Here is a 24,387-nt window from a genome sequence, read left to right on the forward strand (position 1 = left end):
CAGGGCTTGAACCCTGGGGAACAGGACATGCCCCGCTACAGTGTAAAGTCCTAAACGGGACACTAAACTAACTACTAACTGCTAACTACATTAACAAAACTCAACACTTGAAAAACTTGAACTGCTAAAGGCTAACTGAGTACTTGTAATCACAAGAGAGATCTGGGTTCCAGCAACTGTCACAGATGGAAAGAAGGAACTGAGGGGAAACAGGGCCAGTGGCACCTCATATATCACACCATAAGCACGGCACAAGAGCTGGCTCTAAGGATACTGCTAAAGGGGAAAAAACTCCAGCTACCATGCACAGAAGCGCACACATCTAGAATGGAATCGACATGGGCAAGCACTCGAAAAAGAACCATTTAATTTACCCATGGGATAGCCTCTCTTCATATGATTATTTCTTCCTATGTAGTAGCCAATTTAAAGAGAGATTCTTTTGCATCATTGGTTATCAAACTATGGTTTGGGGACTATCTATGGAGTCCATTCTAGCAGACCACAGAAATGCCAAAAGAGGCATGAGGAAGTTGCAGGGGTGGAAGTCGGGAGGGAATGCGGTCCACATGCTGTATCCCCGGAGTGAACAAATTACAATTTTGGACAGGATCAGGAAGTTGTCTGCAATTCTCCACTGGTGATGATACACTTTGGAACTAATGACTAAGCATCACATGGAACTACACAGATGATAGACTTCAGGATCTTGGGAGGGAGCTGAAGAAGAGGAAAGTCCAAGTGATCTTCTTGAAGGTCCTGCTCAGGACAAATACTAATGAGGAGTGAGACGTGCACACTGATCCATGTACCCCGTTGACTGCCTCAGAAAATTCTAATAGATTGAGGCATGATTTCCCTTTACAAAAGCCATATTGACTTTTCCCCAACAAATCATGTTTATCTATATGTCTGATAACTCTGTTCTTTGATACAGTTTCTACCAATTTGCCAGGTACTGTAAAAATCATTACATTAACTACCTTCTGTAGGAGAGAGAGAGAGAGAGCCTGGAGCACTAGTCCTGGTGTATGATCTGAGGCCTTAACCATAGTCACCAAAGCCAGGCCTCATATTAAAGCAAATGCTTACAAGTTCACTGTCCAATACATGATCTTGGCAAAGATATTGCTAGTGTTGCTAAATCACAGGCACTCCTAAGAAGCAACAGATACTAGGTATGTTTTTTGTCTGAACACACTTCAAATTATTAGCCGAAGTACATCCTGACCTACCACCAGATAAAAGGATTTGACAGAAGTGATGAATAGGAATGTTTTGCCTGAGAAACCTGGAGCAAGATACAAGGAGAACTACAAGCAGATGTAATGAAACACGTAAGGTAGTACATAAGTTGTTTGTCCCAGTCTATAAATGTCAAGGTACCTTTCCTTAACCCTTTGTGTGGCTGAGGGGACAGCAGAAATTCCCACTGTTGACTGAGCCATTCCTTGCCACTGGCACTCGTGCCAGTGTACCTATGGCTCATATGGAATGCTAGGACTGTGCCTTGAGGGCTATAAACTTGGCTGAGTGCCTTTGTCACTGAACTGTGCCTGTGGTCTTTCTGAGTAGTACTATCAAGATCTGATGAACCAACTATCTGCTCAGAGCTCGGACAGCATAAGGAGAGAACACACATGCACACCAACTGACAACACCTTCCATCTAAGAGCAACATCAGCAGTGACAGCGGAACGCAGCAATGGCAGATTGACAGGGCAAAAAGACCCAAGACGAAACAGAGGGATTTAACCAAGAAGAAGGAGAGTAAGTATGACTCTTCTAAATATAAGGAATGTATGGGTCTGATTGTAAATAACACTGGACGCTTGCGTTTGAATGATCTGTAACCCTTGCCCCACCCGTTCTATGATTGCCTGATCAACACTCATAGAATGTTAGTTTGTAGCAATATTATTAAGTGTGTTATTGTAATATCACTGTATGCATGTGTAGAAGGGAATTGTATATTATATTGTAATAAGTCTGGTATTCTAATACAACACTGTATTAAGGCTTTATATATATATATGCAGGATTTCTTTATGTAATATGTTGCAACATTACATGTTTATTATGCCATGCCGCAATTAAGTACTCATAACATTGTAATATGTGCTAAGGAAATGTTACATTGTGTTATGAGTATTACAATTTTATGTTTTATGTTATATTTGATTTTGCGTCACATTAGGTTATATAGTTTGTATGATGTCTTGAATGATCTTAAGCAGCTTATTTCATATGTTACATTGTGTTGATTTTTTATTTAAAATCCAATTGTATTATAATTAGTATTTAATAAAGAGACATTTTGATTCTGAAGAAATTACTGAGTGTCAACCCTTTGAGCAGAGGGCTGTATCCGTGTCCTCCCAAGGGTAAACCGAGGCAGGCAGGTCTAGGGAGTTTTCCAATGATTTAAATGGAAAGCCTTGGTGAACCCTTGTAAATCTCCTAGGGCAGACCACTTTTGGTTACCTGCTTATAGAAGTTAGTCTTGGGATTAGTTTATTAGTATACCCAGGCCAGTATAGAGTCTCTTGGGTCCAAAGTTTTTAGGTAACAACGGGACCCCACTCAATATGCCCTTCCAACTTGCCTGTGAACCACTGATAACTACTCTCTGGGAACGGTTTTCCAATTAGTTATACACCCACCTTATAGTAGCTGCATCTAGGTTGTATTTCCTTAGTTTGCTTATGAGAAGGTCATGCGAGACAGTATCAAAAGTCTTATTAAAGTCAAGGTATACCACATCTACACATCTATCATCTGGTCCTGGTGACTTATTACTGTTTAATTCATCAATTTGTCCTGAAACCTCTTCCACTGACACATCAACGTGGGACACTACTTCAGATATGTCACCCAGAAAGGATAGCTCTGATTTTGGTATCTCCCCAACATCCTCTGCAGTGAAGACTGATGCAAAAAAAAAATTTTTATTTTCTCTGCAATGACCTTGTCTTCCTTGAGTGCTTCTTTAACACAATGGTCATGTAGTGGCCCTGCCTGTTTGGCAGGCTTCCTGATTCTGGTGTACTTAAAAAAATTCTTACAATCTTTAGTCTTTAGCAAGTTGCTTCTCAAATTCTTTCTTGGCCTGCCTTTTTATGCCTTTACACTTAACCTGCTGAAGTCCGTGCACCTTCTTATCCTCAGTAGGGTTTGTCTTCCAAAATTTAAAAGATGCTTTTTTGCCTTAAATGGCTTCCATTACTCTGCTGTTTAGCCATTGTGTTATTCTTTTGGTCCTCCTATTATCTCTTCTAATGTGGGGTATACATTAACCTGAGCTTCTATCATGGTGTTTTTAAATAGTCCCTGTGCTGCTTGCAGGCATTTAAACCTTGTGACAGCTCTTTTTAATTTCCACCTAACAAGCATCCTCATGTTTAACGTTCATTATGATGGTGGCAGGTTTTTTGGGTACTATCCCCCCATAAGGGATGTTAAATTTAATTACATTATGGTCACTGTTATTGAACAGTTCAGCTATAGTTACCTCTTGGCCCAGATCCTGTGCTCCACTTAAAACTAAATCAGGAATTGCCTCTCCCCATGTGGGTTCCAGTACTAGCTGCTCCAAGAAGCAGTCATTTATGGTACTTAGAAATTTTACCTCTGTATTATGCCCTGAGGTGACATTTACCCAGTCAATATGAGGATAGTTGAAATCACCCATTATTATTGTATGGCACTACGAATAAACAATAATAAAATAATAATAATAAATCATGCAAGTGGCAACTGGTGAGTTATAATAGTAGTTATAAAAGTAGCTCTTAAAACTGATCATGGTCTCTAAAATACAACAATTCTACACAACAACCTTTGTGGCAAATACGTATGACATATTTGAATTGTGTCAGCAAGATAGCTTTATGAGGTGCAAAGGCATATCAAATATGCAGTTGCACATGCAAAACACATAAAACTGTATTATCAATTATCTGTCTGTACCATACACATATGCACCTTTTGTGGACACAACTTAAGTACATATGTTTAAAACTTTGGCTCTTCTTATTAATATTCTCTTCACTTTAAAGTAAAACTAACAAAACAATAATGAAAGCAAAGCATCTTCTCAGTGGGGTTTACAATGCAGACTGAATTACTGTGCTAATGTATCAATGAAGCTATGGTAAATAAACTTTCATCTAACATGAGGGGAAATTGAAGACATCCATCAGCCTCAATTTTGTCAAAATATATATGGTTTTTAAAGTAGAATTGGAAGATATTTTTAAATCAGATAGTGACTTTGTGTTTATATATAATTGTCTACACAAAACATCTTTCACCAGGGCTTTTGTACTAAATTCTGCCAGCAACACCCCTAAGGGAGCAGTAGAGTCATGTGAATATTGAATCTGAAATGTAGGAGATTGCATATTAATGAGCAGTAGGTAATATTAAAATATCTATTGAGATATTGTTATCTCTTCTCTCATACCTTGATCCTGCAAGCTGCTGACCTACTCCAGTGATGTTAATAAGATTATTCACATGCTTAACAATTAGCATGCGGTAACACGCCTCCCTGGATCAGGGTGAGAGCTCAGTACTTGTAGGTTCAAGCTCTTCCACAACATCTTGAGGAAACCTAACTTATAGACCTTTGCAGTGTAATGACAGAAAGTTCAGACACATTCTGTATGTTTTTAAGTGTTTGTGTAAGGCTCTTAGTAAATTAAAATGCTGTTTAGAGCCACTTTTATTTTTAAGAATCCAGTTAACTTGACAGTGCTTTCTAACATTACTCCCCTCTCCCCCACACCCATTCTTATTTTAAATGCTTTAGGCTGTTTATCTGGGGTTGTATTGAGAGAGCATTTGTACTGATCTGGGGATATTTGCTTTGTTATCTTTTCTTATTTAAATTGTTGTGAGGAGTTTGTGCTCCTGAAAGTTTGGGCCTAACACACAGGCTCATGGCTCTGTCAAATCATTCAGATCACTCCTGACAAATAATCCATCTTCTGAACAGAGAATGTCAGTTGTGTTGAGGTGGACAGTCATTTCACAATGGGCACAAATGGAGACTTAGCTGAGTTCACCTAACTCATTTCCATTTGCAACCTTCATCAGGATTTAAACTCAAGTGGAAGGCTAATCCTTTTTACTACATTATACACCCTTGGACCATAATTTAAGACTAAATTCTGCCTCAGATATGCATGCAGCATTTTCATAACTTCATTGGGAGAAGTCCACATTCATTCAAAGACAGAAATTGGATCATGACATGTAATCATCAGTCATAGAATCTCTTCTACAGAGTATTTTCCTGTAGCTTATCCTACATAGAGTGTGATACTATAGTCTAAATTACTTTGAATGACTGATTATAATTGTTCTATGGACCTGTTTTTATCGAAATCCTACTCAACGCTTTATAAAATGCTGATATTATACAGATGGCAATCTACTTGCAGAATAACCAAAAGCAATAAGGAAAGTAACATGAGTTTATAATTAACCAATGTCTAGTGACATGGAAACATCAAACAGTTTAGCATTTGGGTTCATTTTAGACAAGTATCCAAAATGATGATTTTTTATTTGAACTATCCAAATCTTTTGGCTCTGCAAAATTGGGCTGCAAATATCACAAGAGTAGAGATTTTCTCACAAGGTTTCCAGGACTTCCTCCTTCTGATCAGGCCAGAAATATGAGGACAGCATTTATGTATTTAATTTATGTACTCGTTGATTTTTAAACATTTACAAATCCAAAGATAGTAGTTACAGAACCTTAGAATTAACTTGCCCAACAAATGAAATAGATAAAGGACACAAAAAGAATTACAGAAATATTTGAGATCACAAAGTGATACTATAAATAGAAAACACTGCAAACACTACAAAGGAATTACACACACACACACTCTGTCAAGTCAATCATCATTTACTCAAATAGCACCAGAACATAAAACATTAACAATGTTAACTTCCTTACAGATTTTGGCTGACAGTCTTCCCTACTGGGGGACCCAAAAATTGAAAGCTCCTCTCTTTCACTTAATGTCTGTGCCTTAAAAAGGAATTACTAAATATAAACCTCGGTACAAATATGCTTAAAATTATATGATAACTTAGTAACTGAAGGACACTGTCATCCAACACATCCATGGACCCCAATGGTGCAAGATCAGGCACATAAAGAGGTTAAAGACAAAGATCCCAAAGTCCTTTGTAAGCTTTAATTAAATGATCTTCACCATAAGTATTAGTGTACTCATTTTACAGATGGCTACATTGTGACACAGGAAGTGTGCAACTCACCCAAGGTCACACAACAAATGTCAAAACGTGCCTGTGCAAATTCTAATAATTGCATTTGCAGGCATTAATGCACCAAAAGTGTATGTACATGTGTGTGCAAACAGAAGTAGATAACAGGGTCTGAAAATCAGGCTTAGAATTTGCATTTTCAGTGATCTAATACTAATGTTTCACATTAATATGCAGCAGGTATCACCCAGGCAGCAAGAGTTAAGAATAACATAGAGGCCACATAAAGTAATGTCTTTCTGAACAGGGATCTCTCTGGCAAATCAAGAAACAGCATTAATGTGTTCCAAAATGATTCTCTTTGACCAAAAGAGTGGTAGCCACAGCCTCCAAAAGGGGTATATAGGCCACAGGGAAATAGCCAGGGAAGCCTTAGTCTTAGCAAAGACAGAGAGGATTCTCATCATGCACCAGGAAAACTTTTGATCAAGAATAACTTTCTTAATCCATCTTCTCTAACCGAATTACCTTTTTCTCCTGAAGGACCAACTCTCCCCGGCCGCCCTGGAACACCTTTCTCCCCCTTTTCTCCAGCCTCTCCTATTAATATAAAAGGAAGGAAGAAGAAAGAATAAAACATATTGAACCATCGCTTTCTGTAGGCATCTCAGTCTGAATTGCCATCAGTAATAAATGGTTGGAAGAACTTCATTTTGTTTTGCCATTGGAAAAAAGTCACATGTACATTAAGGAAAAAGCAGAAGGATTTTGACTTTGTTTGATAGCCTTCATTTGTTGCATGAAGAACACAGCATAGCCTATTAATCAGTCACATGGATACCTACATTAAGGGCAAAGGATGCATAACTGACCCTTAAGGCTATGTCTACACTACTTCATTTACAGCAGCACAGTTGCACCAATGCAGCTGCATTGTAGCGCTTCTGGTGAAGACACTCTAAGCTGAGAGAAAAGAGTTTTCCCATCGTCTTAATAACTTCTACCTCCGCAAGAAGTGGTTGCTATGTCTACACTAGCACTTAGGTCAGTATACCTTACTTCGCTCTAGGGTGTGGATTATTCACATCCTTAAGCAACATAAGTTATCCTGAAGTAATTTGTAGTGCAAACAGAGCCTAAACAAAAGGCCTGATTCTGCAGCCTTTATTCATCTGACACCAATAAGACTATTCACATGTGTAGACACTGCAGGATTAGTCCACCCAGCAGTACATCAACACCATCAAACTTATATCATCCAGGCTGCACAACTGTATTACATCCCAATTCAGCAAAGCACTTAAAGACATGCTGAAATCCATCTCTCTTCAGCAAAGCATGTAAGCACGTGCTTAACTTGACACACATGTTCAAGTCTCATTAAGCATGCTTAAATGCTCTGCTGAGTAGTGATAGATTGCTGAATGGGGCCTATATGAGGAAATGCCTTCATCTTCATCCCCCATAATTTGCTGTATCTCTTAATTTCTTTAGTTTGAACCCCTAAGTACTATATTCATGTTCAAATAGCTCAAGGCATAAAATATATCCTTTTCATATTTAAATAGCAGCCTCCATAAATGTAAACGGTCTTGTTTTCTTTAACTGGGTATTTGTGGATGAGCGGTTTATTCTGTACATCTGCTATTATATTTTGTTACTTATAATACAATTCAAATATCTGTACTAATTAAACAAATAAGAATCTTGATGAGCAATTAACAAAGTCCCTGCTAAGAAAACAAAAGCTTCTGTGAAAGAGAAGAACACTAGGAACATAAAAGAAAACAATGTCAATGTCTACAATGAGGGAATCAGTGCATTGACATCTTGAAATTTAAAGGGAAAGCTGGTGCCACCATACTCTGTGGAACCAGGAATGTGAATATCGATAAGTTTTCCAATAATTCTGTATCTTGTATGTAAAGCAGGGTAGCCAACATGAAGCTTATGGTCCACATGTAGCCATGTGGAGTTCGCTAACACAAACCACAGCCACCATAAGGGAGGGAAGTGCACAGAAAAGAAAGGTTGCTTAGAACAAAATGGAGTCTCAAATATTTGAAATCAGCAGTCTCCCTGGGCCTCTGCTCCTTATTCTAGTGCTGCAGTCAAAATTCCCAGGCTGCATGTGCCTCATGAGGAGAGCAGGTCCAACTAACGTCTTCAAGGCTTCTGTGGTCAAAGCCCAGGATCTCCGTGAGAAAATACTTCTGACAATTCACAGTAAATGGTATCATTAGTATGACTTTTATTAGTCTTTCGCACATTAAAGAATTTCTGTTTTTTTATCATTGAGTGGCCCACAGGCTCCATATTACGATCTTTTCTCTCTGTGAGCTGATTGTAGGCTCTTTACTTGCCAAACATAAATCTTGATAGCGTTTTCCTTCTAGCCTTTTTCCTTGGAGACTCAGAGCAAAATATTACAGCTTATTACTTCATGAATCCCTCCAGAGTGAAAGCCACGCATCAGGAGTCACTAATGTAGATCACTCCTGCTTCAGGACATTGGGCTTGCCTGCCTTTTTTTCCTAGCTTGATGCTGCAATAGACTGACACTGTATGCCTGACTGGGGGGTTAGAAGGAAATTTTCCCTGAAGTATGTTATCCCACCTTACTGCAGGGTTTCTTGCACCTTCTTCTGAAATATCTGGTTACTAGCCACTGTTGGTGACGGGACACTGGATTAGATCATGGATCTGATTCAATATGGTAGTTCCTATGTTCCTCTCTTTATGATCTAAAATGTAACGCTCATGAAAGTTGCAGAACAGATAGTCCTGTAGGTAGAAATCCTCCCTCAATTAATCCACAGAATAGGTACAGTGAGGCATCAGCAGGTTTCCTTGCAGTGGTCTTGACCTGGAGGGACCATTTCTAGGGGTGAAAGAATACATCAGTGTGTATGCCCATTCAGTCCTTGGGTGTCTGTTCAGACTGCTTGTGCCAGCCAGCACCTAAGACTGTTGTGGGTTTTGTGATGCAGACTAAGACCACCAAAAGGAGGAAGGCTTGTCTTACTTGTTAAGACACTAAAATAGGACTTAGAATATCTGAGTTCAGTTCCAGCCTCTGTTTGTTTGACCATCTGTAAGAGGGTGACAATAATATTGCCTTTTTCCCCACTTGCCTTGTCTCTTTTCTTTGCCTCGTAAGCTCTTTGGGGCAGGGGCAGTCTCTCATTATATGTTTGTACAGTACCTAGCACAATGAGATGCAGATTTTAGTTGGGGTCTTTAGGCTCTACCATAATACAAATAATAATAATAATAGTAATAATAAACACATAGGCTATTGAGAACCATTTAGCTGATGATAACTTTCTGTCATTATTAGCATGCCTTATATGAGAGCAGATCTATTAACTGGGTGAATAAACAGGAAATAGATTATAATTATTTTTATGTATTTCATGTCAACTATTTTTAACATATCATTGAGACTATTAAAACAGTCTCTGTTCTGAAGAGCTAATAGTCTCAAAGATAGAAGACAGGATAAATTGGCAAATCCAAAACTAAGGATAACTCAGAAGGATTTTTGCGGTTTTTGTATTATTTCTTCTCTATAATAATAGTAATAATAATAAATTCACTTCTTATGGGCCTGGCAGAAGAAGTGGTGTTTTTGGAGAGATTTGATTGAACAACGTAGTTTGTCTTAATCCTCCATTCCTTCTCTCATGTACTGTCATGCTTTTCTAATTATTAATCTTATACTTCTAAATTTCTAAATCATGCATCACTGTGCCACGTGGACTCCCAGAACCACAGTATCCTTCCTCTTCCCAGCCCTATCGAGGTCCCAGGATAAGTGATCCAGTCTATTTCATTAGATTTATATTTTTAAAAAAACCCTAAAATGTAAGCACATGAATAAGTAAATCTGTGTGCGACTTTTTTATTTTTAATTTCCTATTTCCTTCTTTTTTATTTTTCAAGTCTTATTTCCATTCCAGTTTTCTTTCTTTCTCTATTTTCTTCTTCTACGACTTCCCATTTTCTCTCCCTTTGGGTCCTCTCTTTCCTTCTTCTTTTGTATGTTTCTTTTTACACACACACACACACACACATGCACACTCCCTCTCTCTCTCTTCTCTGTGCCTCTCCCTCTCTCTCATCACCTTCCCTTTCATCATCTCACTAGGCCCATTTGGCATGCTATGCTATCTCTGTCCATTCCTAAGTCTCCCTTGTTATCTTTATTTCTACCCCCTCCTAGAAATCTCTTTCCCTTCCCAGAATATCCCAATTCCCCAGGTCCCCAACATCTCTTTCATCTGTTCTCCATAAACCTCTCTTCTTCCCCATTCTCCCCAACACCTACGACAGACAAGTTCCAGGGACAAGCCCCCAGAAAGGAACAGGGATAGAAGAACTTCTGGGACGTCCTTCTAAGGCTGTCAGAGCCCAGCTGGCTGTGTTGAGTTCCATTGTGAGATGCTTTGCTCCACTGTGGCTACAGATATCAATGGCAGCTCAGGAGAGGAGAAGCTATGACAACTCTAAGTGTTGCTTGTGAGCAGCATTCAACTCTGCACAGGAGCTGAGTTTTGGGCATATGGCCATACATATATTCAATTTAGAGGAAACCTTGGTCATTCCGGACATGGGCTGGATTTGAACCAACAGATGAAAAGCTCTACATATTACCAATCCTCTGAGACAGCCAGTCCCCCGGCAGTTAGTTTAGGCTTTTTAGAGATTTTACATTAAGCTTAGCAAGCCATTTTGTGCTTCACTGAAATTATACATCAATCTCCTTTGCCATGTCACTGACTATTTCTAATTAGGTGGAGTGAAACCACTAATGCATTCTCGTTTTCAAGCTTCCTTGTTGTTTTATGGCTCTATTCCTGATTGCCTTATTAAAAAAAAGAAGCCAGAATTATTGCTGGGAAAGTTCTACATGGTAATAATTGCAAATTTTAGCATTTCAAAGTGCTTTATAAGGATTAACTAATTAATCCTCCCAAACTCCTGTGAGGTGGGGTATGTTTATATAGTATATAGTATTATCCTGATTATAAAAATAGGGAAATGAAGGGAAAAAGACTAAGGAACTTGCCCAAGATCAGAGAAAGTCAACATCAGAGCCACGATTAAAGTTCCTAGTTCCCAATGCTGTGTTCGGACCTCTTGACAATTCTTCTCTATCTCTAGGTAATGCAATGATAAATTTGATAATGCTGTTATTTGTGTGATATCCATACTAAAGACGGCAGATGAATGGAAAAAATTAAGGCTCAGTCAAATCATGGATTATCTGAATGCATCAGACTAATGCTGCTCTACATTTCACCTTTTCGCCCCCATCTTGGATGTCAACATTGTTAAGACTTCAATGGCCAGCCTATGAAAAGAAAATTCTACCTTTTTTCTCAGGGCAGCAAACTGAAAGCTCTGAAAGTAAAGATTTTCTCAGCTGTACAGTAAAAATAAAGATTTTCATTACTGAACTTAATGCTGGTGGCATCCACCGTAAATGAGTGGCAACATTTGTGACAACAGTGGGCACAACCACAAGAAAAACTGTAAGGTTTAATATGTAGACAAACTATATAGTTTTTAGACTATACAAGTTTGTCAGCTGATGATATGTTAATTGTTCCTGGTCCTTAGCTCACAGCATGTCTTGCCATGTGCACTTATTGGTAATGGCACAGGTATAACATCCTTATTATATACATCTCAGCAAAATCCTGGCCATATTGAAATCAATGAGAGTTTTGCTATTGACTTCAACCAGGCCAAGATTTCGCACACTCCCCTAATTTAGATCATAATGTATAGCCTTGCCAATGCATTCTATTACTTCAGAACAACAATTAGTGTAGAAGTGCTGTGCTATTTACAGTATTGATGCTAAGGTATTCCTTTACATGAAGAGACCAATATTCTGTCATACCGTCTGTATCAGGCAATACTCTTGGCCAAAATATAGAGCAAATAATGAGCAGCTTTATTTTCATAATTATACATTGCCAAATTGAGAGGCATTGAGCATTTAAGTCAACGGAAGTTGAAGGTGTTCAGCATTCTCAGAGTCTGCCACAAAAAAAGGCGTACTTAAGTTTAGCAAATATAGAGTTAATGGTTACTTCCAAGTAGTCCCTCTCAAAGGGGCAAGAAAGGCATATAAAATGTTCTCTAGACAGTCATAACATAGAGCCTGATTCTGCAACTTTTATGTACGTTGAGTACTGTTCATGAATAGAAACCCATTGAAGTCATCAGGAAAACCCATATGAGTAAGCAAAGGCTCTTCCTTATGAGTGGACTTTGCAGAATCAGGCCTGCAATTTGTAACCATGTTGTTTTAATGGACACAAAATCATGTTACAAACTGTGTTTCGCCATGTTTGGAAAATGATTATAAATCATACTATGGAAAGAGCAATTATAAGACACCTTGTAGAGATGTTAGTCCGTGCTAGAAATTGCATATGACTTGTCACTGGTGCAATAAACCTGTAAGAAAAAGGATTACTATGTGGGCAGAGAGAGGGACTCAAACATTACCTTTGAGGCCTGGAACAAGAATCTGAACAGAGCAGGACTCTTCTGCAATATGTTGAGGATATCCAGATCTTAACAGTGACAGGAAGGCAAGGCTAATTAGAGTCACCAGAAAAACCAGATCTCTCTTCATAATGAGTGCTTGCAGGTCACTGACTCCTAAACAAAAGAATGAATAAACAGTCATAGGAATTCCAAAGACTTCTAATAGTTCCTGAGAGCATGCAGTGTGGTACCATGAATGGAGCGCATTTGTGCATACTATAGCCTAAATAGCATGAAAAGAATATGCACAGATTGTATACATTGTATAGTGCAATAGGGTTTTATGGACATTCAGCAATTCCTTTTAAGACTACACTGGTTGAGGTAAAATTCAGAAAGCAAATTAGGTAAAAAAGGGTGGGATTCTGAGTAAAATTCCCATCTGTTAACAAAAAAAAATAAGACCACTGATTGGTAAGACTTATTTCCTGTTTTCCATATCTGTCAACGGAAAAGATGCCCCGTAAAGGTGGGGTTACCATCAATGTCGAATGAGGAAACGTATCAGAGATTTACATGGAAAGATACAAATGTCTAAGCTGACATCCCAGGATAGGAGAATGCATACTGCACTAAGGAATCAAGTAAGCAGAGGATGAGAACTAACCAAATAGCCTTGAATTTTACCTTTCACAGCTCTGATAGCTGTCACTGGTATCTCTATAATATTTGATACAAGAGCCCTTATCTAGGTCATCCTCGAAATAAATCTTCAATTGCATCATGCTGTGAAAATACACCAAAGTCTTTAATAAATCAGAAGGTCTTCTACATCTGAGCAAGTTGAATAACAACTTTGAAAAGAGACTGAGGGCTAGTCTACACTAGAAGTGCTACAGTGGCACAGCTGCATTAATGCTGTAGCGCGTCTGGTGAAGATCCTCTATGCCAACAGGAGAGAGCTCCTCCATCAGCATAATAAAACCACCTCCATGAGAAGCTCTCCCACTGACATAGCGCTGTCTACACTGGCAGTTAGGTCAGTGTAACTTATGTCACCCAGAGGAAAGGCTTACTCATACCCCTGAGCGACATAAGTTATACTGACATAAGGCATAGTGTGTACAAGCCCTTAGCTTATTGAAATCACAGCCTCTTACAAATCTGTCAGTGAAACTGGCTTCATACTGTTATGCTATAGAGAGACCTCTTGGGAAAAGAAATTGCCCAGATATATAGTTTGATTAAATAAATCACCAAAAGCTGATCTACAAAAGCAAAAATGGTCTTTTAGGAAAGAAAAGAATTATCACAGTCCTTCTGATTTCTTCCTTTCACTAGCACTCTGTAGTAGCAGGGGTGGGGAGAAAATGAAAAACAGATCAAAGCTTCAAGTTATGGAGATGATGTCTGTCACCATTGTATGTTCTTCTGTGTAGCAACTGCACAGCTGTGTGCAGGGTTATAGCTAGACTGAACTAATTGATATCAGTTATCCTGGGGGTAGCTCAAGGATCAGTAATGGGACATGAAGTCTTTCACCACATGCCATCAATTTAAATCTAGCCTAGTGTGGTCGTAATTGAAAGTCCCTGACATTTGATTGCTGTATTCAGTAGCCAGTGTGAAATAAGCAGGTGGCCTCAATCCAGTTAGAGATGCATTCCACATTACAAACCCCACCATCAGAATTGGCATATTTGCTGGGAACCTCGGCAGCAAGGCTAAATATTGAATGAGCATAAAGTCTGAATTCCCTCACAATGTTAACGGCTAAGATGTCATTCTGGGTACGCTTCCACACAGAGGAATAACGGCACAAAAGGGTCCCCATATTCTCCTGCAGGGGTTACCATATGCTGGGAGAGGTGAGCAGTCAGGGAGCACTCAAGGAAGACGAGGCCATTGAAGAGAAGCTAAATGAATTCATTGCATCAATCTTCACTGCAGAGGATGTGAGGGAGATTCCACACCAGACCATTTGTTTTACATGACAAATTTGAGGAACTGCCCCAGATTGAGATTTCAACAGAGGAGATTTTGGAACTAATTGATAAATTAAACAGTAATAAGTCACCAGAACCAGAAGGTGTCCACCCACAAGTTCTGAAGGAACTCAAATGTGAAATTGCAGAACTGTGATATATAACCTATTGCTTAAATCAGCCTCTGTACCAGATGACTGTTGGACAGCTAATGTAATATCGATTTTTAAAAAAGGCTCCAGAGGTGATCTTGACAATTACAGGCTGGTAAGCCTAATTTCAGCACCAGGGAAATTGGTTGAAACTATAGTAAAGAACAGCATTATCAGACACATAGATAAACACAGGACGTTGGGGAAGAGTCAACACAGCTTTTTTAAAGGGTAATCATGCCACACCACTCTATTAGAATTCTTTGAGGGGTGAACATGTGGACAAGGGTGATCCAGTAAATATCGTGTCCTTAGACTTTCAGAAAGCCATTGACAAGGTCCCTTACCAAAGGCTCTTAAGCAAAGTAAGCGGTCATGGGATAAAAGGGAAGTTCCTCTCCTGTAACGGTAACTGGTTAAAAGATAGGAAGCAAAGGGTAGGAATAAATGATCAGTTTTCAGAATGGAGAGAGATAAATAGCTGGGTCTCCCAAGGACTGTTCAATATATTCATCCATGATCTGGAAAAAGACGTAAACAGTGAGGTGGCAAAATTTGCAGATGATACAAAATTATTCAAGATAGTTAAGCCCAAAGCTGACTGTGAAGTTATAAAGGGATCTCTCAAAACTGGGTGACTAGGAAACAAAATGGCAGATGGCATTCAATGTCGATGTGCAAAGCAATGCACATTGGAAAACATAATTTCAGCTATACATACAAAATAATGTAGTCCAAATTAGCTGTCCCCACTCAAGAAAGAGATCTTGGAGTCATCACAGATAGCTTTTTTTGACGGCTGCTGCTCACTGAACAAGTGTTTTCAGAAAACTAACAGAATGTTAGGAATCATTAGGAAAGGGACAGATAATAAGGGAGAAAACATCATAATGCCACTTTGTAAATCCATGGTGTACCCACGCCTCGATAACTGCATGTGGTTCTACTTGCTCTATCTCAAAAATATATATTAAAATTGGAAAAAATAGAGAGAAGGGCAACAAAAACTATTATGGGTATGAAACAACTTCCATATGAGGAGAAATTAAAAAAAGACTGGAGCAGTTCCACTTAGAAAAAGAGCTGACTAAGGAGGGATATAATAGAGGTCTATAAAATCATGAATGTTGTAGATAAAATAAGTGTTATTTACCCCTTCACAGAACAAATAACCAGGGGGTCACCCAATGAAATTAATAGACAACAGGTTTAAAACAAACATAAGGAAATACTTTTTCACACAACACAGCTAACTTGTGGAACTCATTGCCAGGGGATGTTGTGAAGGCCAAAAGTATAACTGTGGCCAAAAAAGAATTAGATAACTTCCTGGAGGATAAGTCTATCAATTGCTATTAGACAAGATGGTAAGGTACACAACCCTATGCTCTGGGTGTCGCTAAACCTCTGACTCCAGGTGGGACTGGATGATAGGGGATGGATCACTCAATAATTGCCCTGTTCGATTCATTCCCTCTGAAGTATCTGGTACCAGTCACTGTCAAAAAACAGTACATTGGGCTAGATGGACCATTGGTCTGACCAAATTTGGACATTTATATGTTCTATAGCCACCTTTTGCATATTTGAAGACTGTTATGTCCCTTCTCAGCCTTCTCTTCCCTAGATTAAACATGCTCAGTTCTTTCAACCTTTCCTCATTAGTCATGTTTCCTAAACCTCTTATTTTTAATCACTTAAAAAAATAATTCCATTCCATTCCCTTCCTGCTACCACCTTCCCCACCCCTCACCCCCAAAAAAGAAAACAGTAGTTAGGAAAACTTTACATAAGTGAAAGATTTAAACATGGTGTTGTGGAATAATGTGATTGGCTGGAGCATAATGGGAATAGAAAAGTTAGAAAGAAACCAAGCAATACAATCAGGAAAGCAAACACAACAATTTTAGAGGAGCTTTTATGACCCATGAAACTTTAGAGAAACTGCCTCAGCCACTGAGAACATTTTTATTAAGTCAAGTTTCTAAATAACAGATCATTGAGAGAGCATTAGAAAACCATAGAGGCAGAGACCTTCAATAGCAGAGATGCCTACAAAAACATTGTCGAATTGGCCAGAAGCCATATTAAGGCACTTTGTACGCCACATCTTTAGTGACTGGAGTCAACATCTGAACCAACAGATACAATAAGATAGCTAAAAGGTTGTCTGTTCCTGTATATTCTTGAAGTCAAGTGATATCAGAATCTAAGTTTCATTCTATCCTCCATGACTGTGAGGAAAGGCTTGGAAATGTGACCTAAATATAACTGAGGCAGTGATGTCTTCCTGACTCTGCAGATAGCCTAAAATAATTTAAGAGGTGTAAACTGCCCTCACCCATCTTAAATGGGTTGTTTGTGCTGAAACCTGAGGTTATTTGGGTAACTCCACTATCAACACCCCAGAAAGGGAATCCAGAGCAAAGGGCGAGTGTTGATGTCATTTCATCATGGTTCTACTTGGGTGGTGTCAAATGGAGCTCCCACTCACAGACTCCTCACCTCAATGAGTGGGAGCTGAGTTTTCTTGCCTCTGGAATGGGTGACACCCATCTACAGAAAGGGAGTTATGGTTCAGGATGAGGGGAGGAGGCCCCAACCAACCTAAATAAAAATGGTCATGGGCCCCTGAACCACCACATTAGACAGTTCATGTGTAAATGGCCCCTGCAACTACCACCCCAAAGAGGGATGAAGCCATAGCATGGGGACAGTGCCACAGTATAAGGGCTGGTCCTTGGGGGCCTCCATGTAAGGATGGGCCTGTGGCCCCAAATTGCCTTAAATTAGCCTTGGAACTGACACCAATAAGTCTACCCAACTTCAGCCATAGAATTAAGAGTCTTAAAATAAAATCTGTGCTGACTGGAGTCCACTGCCTGAACTAACGGACACAATAAGGTAGCTAAAAGATTGTCTGTTCCTGTATATTCTTGAATTTAGGGTTTGCATAATCCTACAGAAATTCCTATTATAATGAATGTGCTCTGCCTTGCAACACCTGAAAAAAATTTGCAGAACTGTGAACAAATTTGCCATCTTAGTCATAGCTACTGGCTCATAGATCCAGTTCTCCAAAGCATGCTCAAGCATTCTGATTTTGAAACAATGTTCAAATATAGATCTGGATTTAAAATTTCCCAAGATTTGGAGGCATTTCAGATATAAGGATCTGGGTTGATGCACTCCACAGAGATAGGGGCCAAATACAAAGTTTAGATTCAGCTCCAAAGTTTGATGTGTTCAGATCCAGTGTTTTGATTCTCACCTGTCTCTTATAGTGATTATTTTTAAAAGGGGAAAACAAGCAACTAGTGTTAGAGTATTGAAAAAGATTAACTAATAAAATTGTTTAAATGATGGTGGATGGAGCATTTTCATACATTGTTATGCTTGAAAGTTAAACGCTAAGGGTTGACTTAAAGGTTAGTGTGATGGGTTGTGAAGACAAAACTAGAGACATGAAAAAATATATCTAAATGTCAATGCTACAGATTTCTATAAATGGGGAACATAACTGTTGGTGACATTAACCAACTGTATATTCCATTAACAAACTGTAAACTCTACAATGCAAGAATTGGGGGAAAAGGTTGTGTCAGAAATAGAACACTTTGGACTCTGCTGCTGAAGAAGCATAAGGTTTGTTCCAGAAGGCAAAAGAGTAAATCTAAGCTGATGTGAAGTTTGGGTAGGCTAAACACCTAACTGATAGGAAATCATGGATTACTCCATTGAGATACATTTAACTCTGCCTCAACAAAGCTATTCCATCAACACAGGGTTCAGCAGGATATTAGTTCTGGGTGGATACATGGCTCCCCTTGCATTACATGGAGAAGTTGACTAGTTTCTCAGGGAAAATAATGATTTAAAAACAATAGGCAAATTTATTCCTGGTGTACTTCAACTGAAGTCAATGGAACTACATTAGGAAAAATGTATTCTACTGCGTGCTGATGGTGTAAAGATTTTATGTGATATAAAGAAACAAGTATTATTTTATTTCATTCCTCATTACTTGTTGGTTACCAATTGCTATACATGTTGCATAATATTTCCCACAGAGTATTGTAACCATGGTCTCAGTCAGAAAACAAGATCCCTAGTACTTGTGCACATGCAGCAAGATTTTGAGAAGTGGTCTGTGATTTTGGGTGCCCATCTTGAGACACACTGGATCTAATTTTCAATGATGCTGAGTGCTCAAACTTCCCATGGGGTTCAATAATATGTACTCAACACTTCTGAAAATCAGGTCCCCTCATTGTCTCAGTTACGCCAAGACCCTGTAAAAATGATTACATGTGACCGCAATAGTTCAGCCCCATGCATTAATTTGTAGGAACCAAAATAGTGAGGGATCCCCACATCAGTGAATGCTTTTGAAAATATTGGCTATAATTGGCATAAAGTATGTTTCTTTACTTGTAGCAAGATCAGGATAGAGCTATGTGAAATTTGACACTTAACTGGAAGGGATCTGCAATGTTACCAACCCTAAGTATTCAAAAAATCATGAGTCAACCTGCAAAGAATCCTGATAAAAAAAACTCATGATTATTTTGGTTTGTCATTGATTTCTGAGCCTTTAAGGTGCATGCAGGTCACATTTGCAAGCTTCTTTACAGCCCCAAGAACTATAAATTTATACTTAAAAAAATATATGAAAGCTAAGATTCTCCAGGAGCTGGGACTTTACAAAAACTATCAAATATTCCAATTCTCACAATAAAATCACAAGAGTTGGCAATGCTTCCATATAACAGTAATGGCTTAAACTCCATTGCAAATAAGGATATTAATAAACTAAGCCCTTCTCCTCTCAAATCCTCCCCAAATGGCTGCACAGAGAAACATGACCCACAGCTGCCAGCAGCTTCCTCTTTTTGACATTTAGAGACATCTAGCTCAAAGTTACTGGGCTCAAGTGCAGTAATATGACATGGGAAGAGAGGTGATCCAGCAGGTAATCCACTCCTAAATGATTTAAGGCTTTACAGGTTAAAGCCAACACCCTCAGCTCTGCCCAGAAACTCACAGCCAATGCAGCTCACATGGGAGGATGCCCCTTTCTAATATCTGCACTGGTTCTCCTTTCAGCAGACCGTTTCTGCCATGCACCTACCAATTTCTTGTATACGTTTTATGAGATCCATCTCCTCTGTGGGTTGGCCTAGAAGGTTACTTGCAGTGATCCCATTAATGACAGAGTGTCAAGCACCACAGAGAATGATGCTGTAGCCAGCTGGTCAGGGCACCCACCTGGGAAGTAGAAGACCTTGGGTCCAGTCCCCCTACTTCAATCCCTCTTTCGTTATTTATCCACAGTGAAATAGTTTCAATGGGAGAGAATGAGGGAGTCCCCACCTCAGAATACACCATAAGCCAATGGTTAGAGCATTCTTAAGAGACCCTTGTTCAAATCTTCTCTCTTCTGACAAAAAGGGGGAAAGTGAAGCTGGATCCCAGATGAGTATGCTAACTGCTAGGCTAAGAGTTACAGAGGTGGTCATCACCACCTCTTTCTCCTCCTGGTTTGTGTGGAGAGCCACAAGAAACATTTTAGGTGCCTAAGCCGCCTGGAGTCAGTAGGCACATTCCTGTCCGTATAATGGTAAGCAGAGCTAGGCATCTCCCTGCAGTCTGGACTTAGGCACCTACCTCAGAGAGGGGCAGAGGTTAGTGCACCCTCCCCCCACAACATTTCCCAGTGGCTAACTTAGGCAGTTTCCCCATCTAGCTCGCTGGCTTTTGGGGATGGCTTTCGAAGGCACCTCTCTCCCACCAGGTGTTATATAGGAAGCCACAATATCTTTTTGGCTGGTATCTGTTTCAGTTCTAATAAAAAATAGCTGAATTTCAAAGCTATAAAATTAAAATGCCATACCTTAAGAATATAAATTTACATATCTTGATCAAAGTTTTACAGGTATTTGTAATAAGTGAAGTCATAGAAGGATTGGGAATTTCATGTCATTTTTATGAATAATGATCTTTTCTTTAAATCAACAGTTGGTTCACATCCTCCAATCTCTTTGCTGTTTTAAATGACCACGCTTGTAAATATGAAATGTCTAACACCAAAATACTCAAAAAGCAACTGCTGAAAATGGAAAAATTGCTATTATGTTTCAGCTACATTTTCAGAGTCTTTCAACAAACAACTAATAATTTGTAATCTTTTAATCTCAGGGGTTTCTTTTATTTCTTTGTCTGAAATGAAAAATAAAAGTTGTGCATTTCACTTATTTAATTAGACATTCAATTTTATAAGAAACGTTTCCCCTCCCAAACCTCACAGCCAATAACCACATCCATAAACTGCATACATATAAACATTTTATTAGTTTCCCTTTATCCAATATACCACTAATCCCAGTCCTAATTATCCTTGATTCAATCTCCACTGAGTTACCCCTTTACTAGCCACTGATGTATTCTGTCATTCTTGAACCCTCTAGTCTACTTCAGTCTGATACCACTGCACCATATTTTCTATGCTTTGCTTTGGAGCTATATTATAAACTCATCTTTCATAATATAGAAGGCAGCCTGGTGCCCCAGAACAGATTTAGAGAGACCGAGAAATGTGTTTAGCATTGCTAGTGTTCAAAGGGGATATAGATTATTTGTTATAGAGAATCACAGCCAGTTCTCTCTTGCCACTCTGTCAATTAATAAATCATGTGTATTCCAACCAGACAAACATACTATGCTGAAATTACTAGGACCAGAACCAGTGAAAAGTTAATACATTTCAAACAATTTCTATTATTTAACAAACAAACAAACAAACATTTTTAAATCTTGTTTTAATTCACTTTCTCCTGCTCAGAAGTGTCTGATACTCTTACAGATCCTAGGTTAACCAGGGATTTTGTCAGCTAAAATCACGCTGGCTCTTGCAAGTAGTAAGGTCCATATTATCTCTCAGAATACAGTACATCAGGCTTTGCTTCTTATCCTTCACCTAACTTTCACCTGTTTTCACTCACACTTTGAATGTTGCCATTCACATGACTGGTCCCTATCATATATCCAGACTTTTTCCTCCTTAAATGCTTCTAAACAGTAAAACTGCAAAAGTCTCTCCTACCTTATGATTGCTGAGAAAATGGGGACTGCAGAACACTTTCTGCCTGCAGGGAAACTGCACAGATGACCCTCATGCTGCTGTTTACAGAAATCTGACAGTTTTTAATTTGAAAAGATGTTGTCTTTTGTTTTTCGACAGTTCAACAAATCAGGCAGAACAGTTGCAAGTGTTATCTGTAAACAACTTCCTGTTTGAAATAGATCAGCTGTCCTGCTGGACAATAATTAGGAGAGAAGTGTGGGAAAACTGAAGAGGTCTATGATGTAAGCTTCTTATTTCGGGAATGTACTTTTTTGGGAATGCACTCACTGTCCCCTCCCCCTCACTCGCAGAGAACCCCTTTTTAACCATTTACATCCAACTAGCCATACGCACAGTCCCACCAGAGCACAACTTTTCCTGCACTGTTTTAATTTCAGCAGTTGATATTCAAAAGATGGTGAGTAAAAGGTCCTACTCAAATTCCAATGTATGTGGTTAACACCTTCTTTGCCTACCCCAATTTCCCCTGTTTTTGCAACTGACTAAAGTATTCTTCACTTGTGGAATATTCTTCACTTGTTTAAAAAGCAGATGCTCCACACACTGCACAATAATGTAAATACTCAGTTCTCCACATGGCTGGTCCCTTCAAAGCTGTTCAGTTCTCCTTATCCATATGGAACTACCCCTTGGCAAAGGAAGTTCCATGCCCGTAGGAAGAGAAGAGACATTCAGAAATCCTATCGTATAGCTTCCAAGTTGGTGTATGTTGCTGCTGTTCACTCTGAAACAGTTGTCACACTTTAACCCTTTGCTATACAATGGCACTTCAGTGCGGAGTGAAGTAATTCATGCATTCTTTAAGCATTGGATTTTTTCCCCCTCTATGGTCCTAAAGGGGCAGCCAAAGAGCTATCTTGCAGAGGGGAAACCTCAGGTGTTCTAAAATCATTGTAGCTGGCTCTACTACCCTCTGCACATGGGGCACATCAGGGACAGACAAGGCTCAACGAGAGTCTATGGCATTCTGACTCATCTTGGCCCTGGTTGGACTGATGATCAAGGGGGGCATAAAATGTGGATTACAGACACCTTTGCCTCCCTTCCCATGACCCCTGTGTAAGTAATGTCAAACTCACACTTAGCACAGCTCAGGATTAAGCCCCATGTGCATGTACGTACAGTTATTCCATTAAGAAAGTCTTTGGGGAGACATTTGGATGTGTGAATGTGGATTCATTGAAAATACCTATTACCCCTTTTTGTTATCACAAAACGTTGTGCTTATTTTACCAGACTTCACTGATATAATAAAGACAGAATAGGGCCCACATTACACTAATAATTAACTATGCTCTGAAGAAGGGCTCAGCCATTTGCTGGTAACTTGCAATGTAAGGTTTCTTACAGAAATACCAACAGCACAGCTAGAGTTAAAAATCTGAACAGCCTTTTCCATTATAAATATAGATCTTTGCAGTTTAATCTCTTGGTCATTTCATTTCCACATTAGACTGGAACCTGGCAAACAACCCACTTTTTTCTTTTTTTAATTACTTTTCAATAATTATTAGACGTTAAAACTTGGCTAGATGATGGTAAAATTATGTCAGAACAAAACTCAAAGAGAGGGGACATATTAACGTAAATGTGGAAAGGCCACAAGGTCAAGTAAAGGATCCAGTCCTATTTACCTTTACTTACATAACAAGTGCCACTGACTTCAGTGAGAATAGAGGGCAATTAGCACGACACAGAATTGGGCCCTTATAGTAAAATGCTGCCAATGGAATACTAGAGAAACTGTTTGACAAAGAATGTAACTAAATGAATTCAGTCCAAGTCTTTGAAGATCATGTTACAATAGCCATGCAACACACATTTACATACATATTTAAATCTCTCTACATAAAACACAACTAACTATGAGACATAAGAAAGGAAGTATGAAGGGAAGCAAAAATCTTTGAAGGAAGCTAGCAGCAAAGGAGATATTAAACATTAAGGAATGTAGAAATAAATAAGAATATAGAATGATTGAAAGAAGGAAAGAAGAAAAAAGAAATCAATGAATGCAAAGGGGAAGACCAGGCATTGTAATGAGAATGTATTCCTGAGTGGTTTTTTCCCCCCAAGAAAAGGGGGAAGGAGGGGAAATGAAAGAGAAACCAGTTATGACTTTGGTTCATTTAAGGAGAGAGAAATGGTTTATCTATGGGAGAGGTGAGAGCAGATTTCCTAGCAGGAAACAGGAAGAGAAGAAAAAAAACATTGAACAAAACCACTGTGAAGCTGGAGGGTGCTCTTTCCAAATATTACTGGGAATTCGCCCTGCACATGGAATAAAGTGGACCCTAGACCCACTTTTTAAAATAAATAAATAGAAAAGACTGAGGGCGATCTTTACCCAGGT

The 24,387-nt window shown here is 39.0% G+C and overlaps 1 protein-coding gene across 3 annotated transcripts in view; it reads right to left on the reverse strand.

The window, feature by feature from the left end:
* The window catches only part of COLEC11 (collectin subfamily member 11), a 33,918-nt gene extending 11,320 nt beyond the window's left edge, over window positions 1-22,598 (reverse strand). For 2 of the 3 annotated variants that reach the window (XM_067544821.1, XM_067544818.1), the window contains exons 1-3: window positions 21,993-22,598; window positions 12,772-12,927; window positions 6,775-6,846 (exon numbers count right to left, since the gene is read on the reverse strand). In XM_067544821.1, the coding sequence (XP_067400922.1) occupies window positions 6,775-6,846; window positions 12,772-12,901 (202 nt within the window). In that variant the 5' untranslated portion in view covers window positions 12,902-12,927; window positions 21,993-22,598. Of the gene's footprint in view, window positions 1-6,774; window positions 6,847-12,771; window positions 12,928-20,783; window positions 21,110-21,992 lie in introns of all 3 variants that reach the window. The other variant, XM_067544819.1, reaches the window with a different exon arrangement.
* Window positions 22,599-24,387: the final 1,789 nt, after the last annotated feature.

The sequence above is a fragment of the Emydura macquarii genome, unplaced genomic scaffold (genome assembly GCF_026122565.2).
Source record: "Emydura macquarii macquarii isolate MOO-44397 ecotype Brisbane River unplaced genomic scaffold, CSIRO-AGI_Emac_v2 contig_1027, whole genome shotgun sequence".
NCBI lineage: Eukaryota > Metazoa > Chordata > Testudines > Chelidae > Emydura > Emydura macquarii.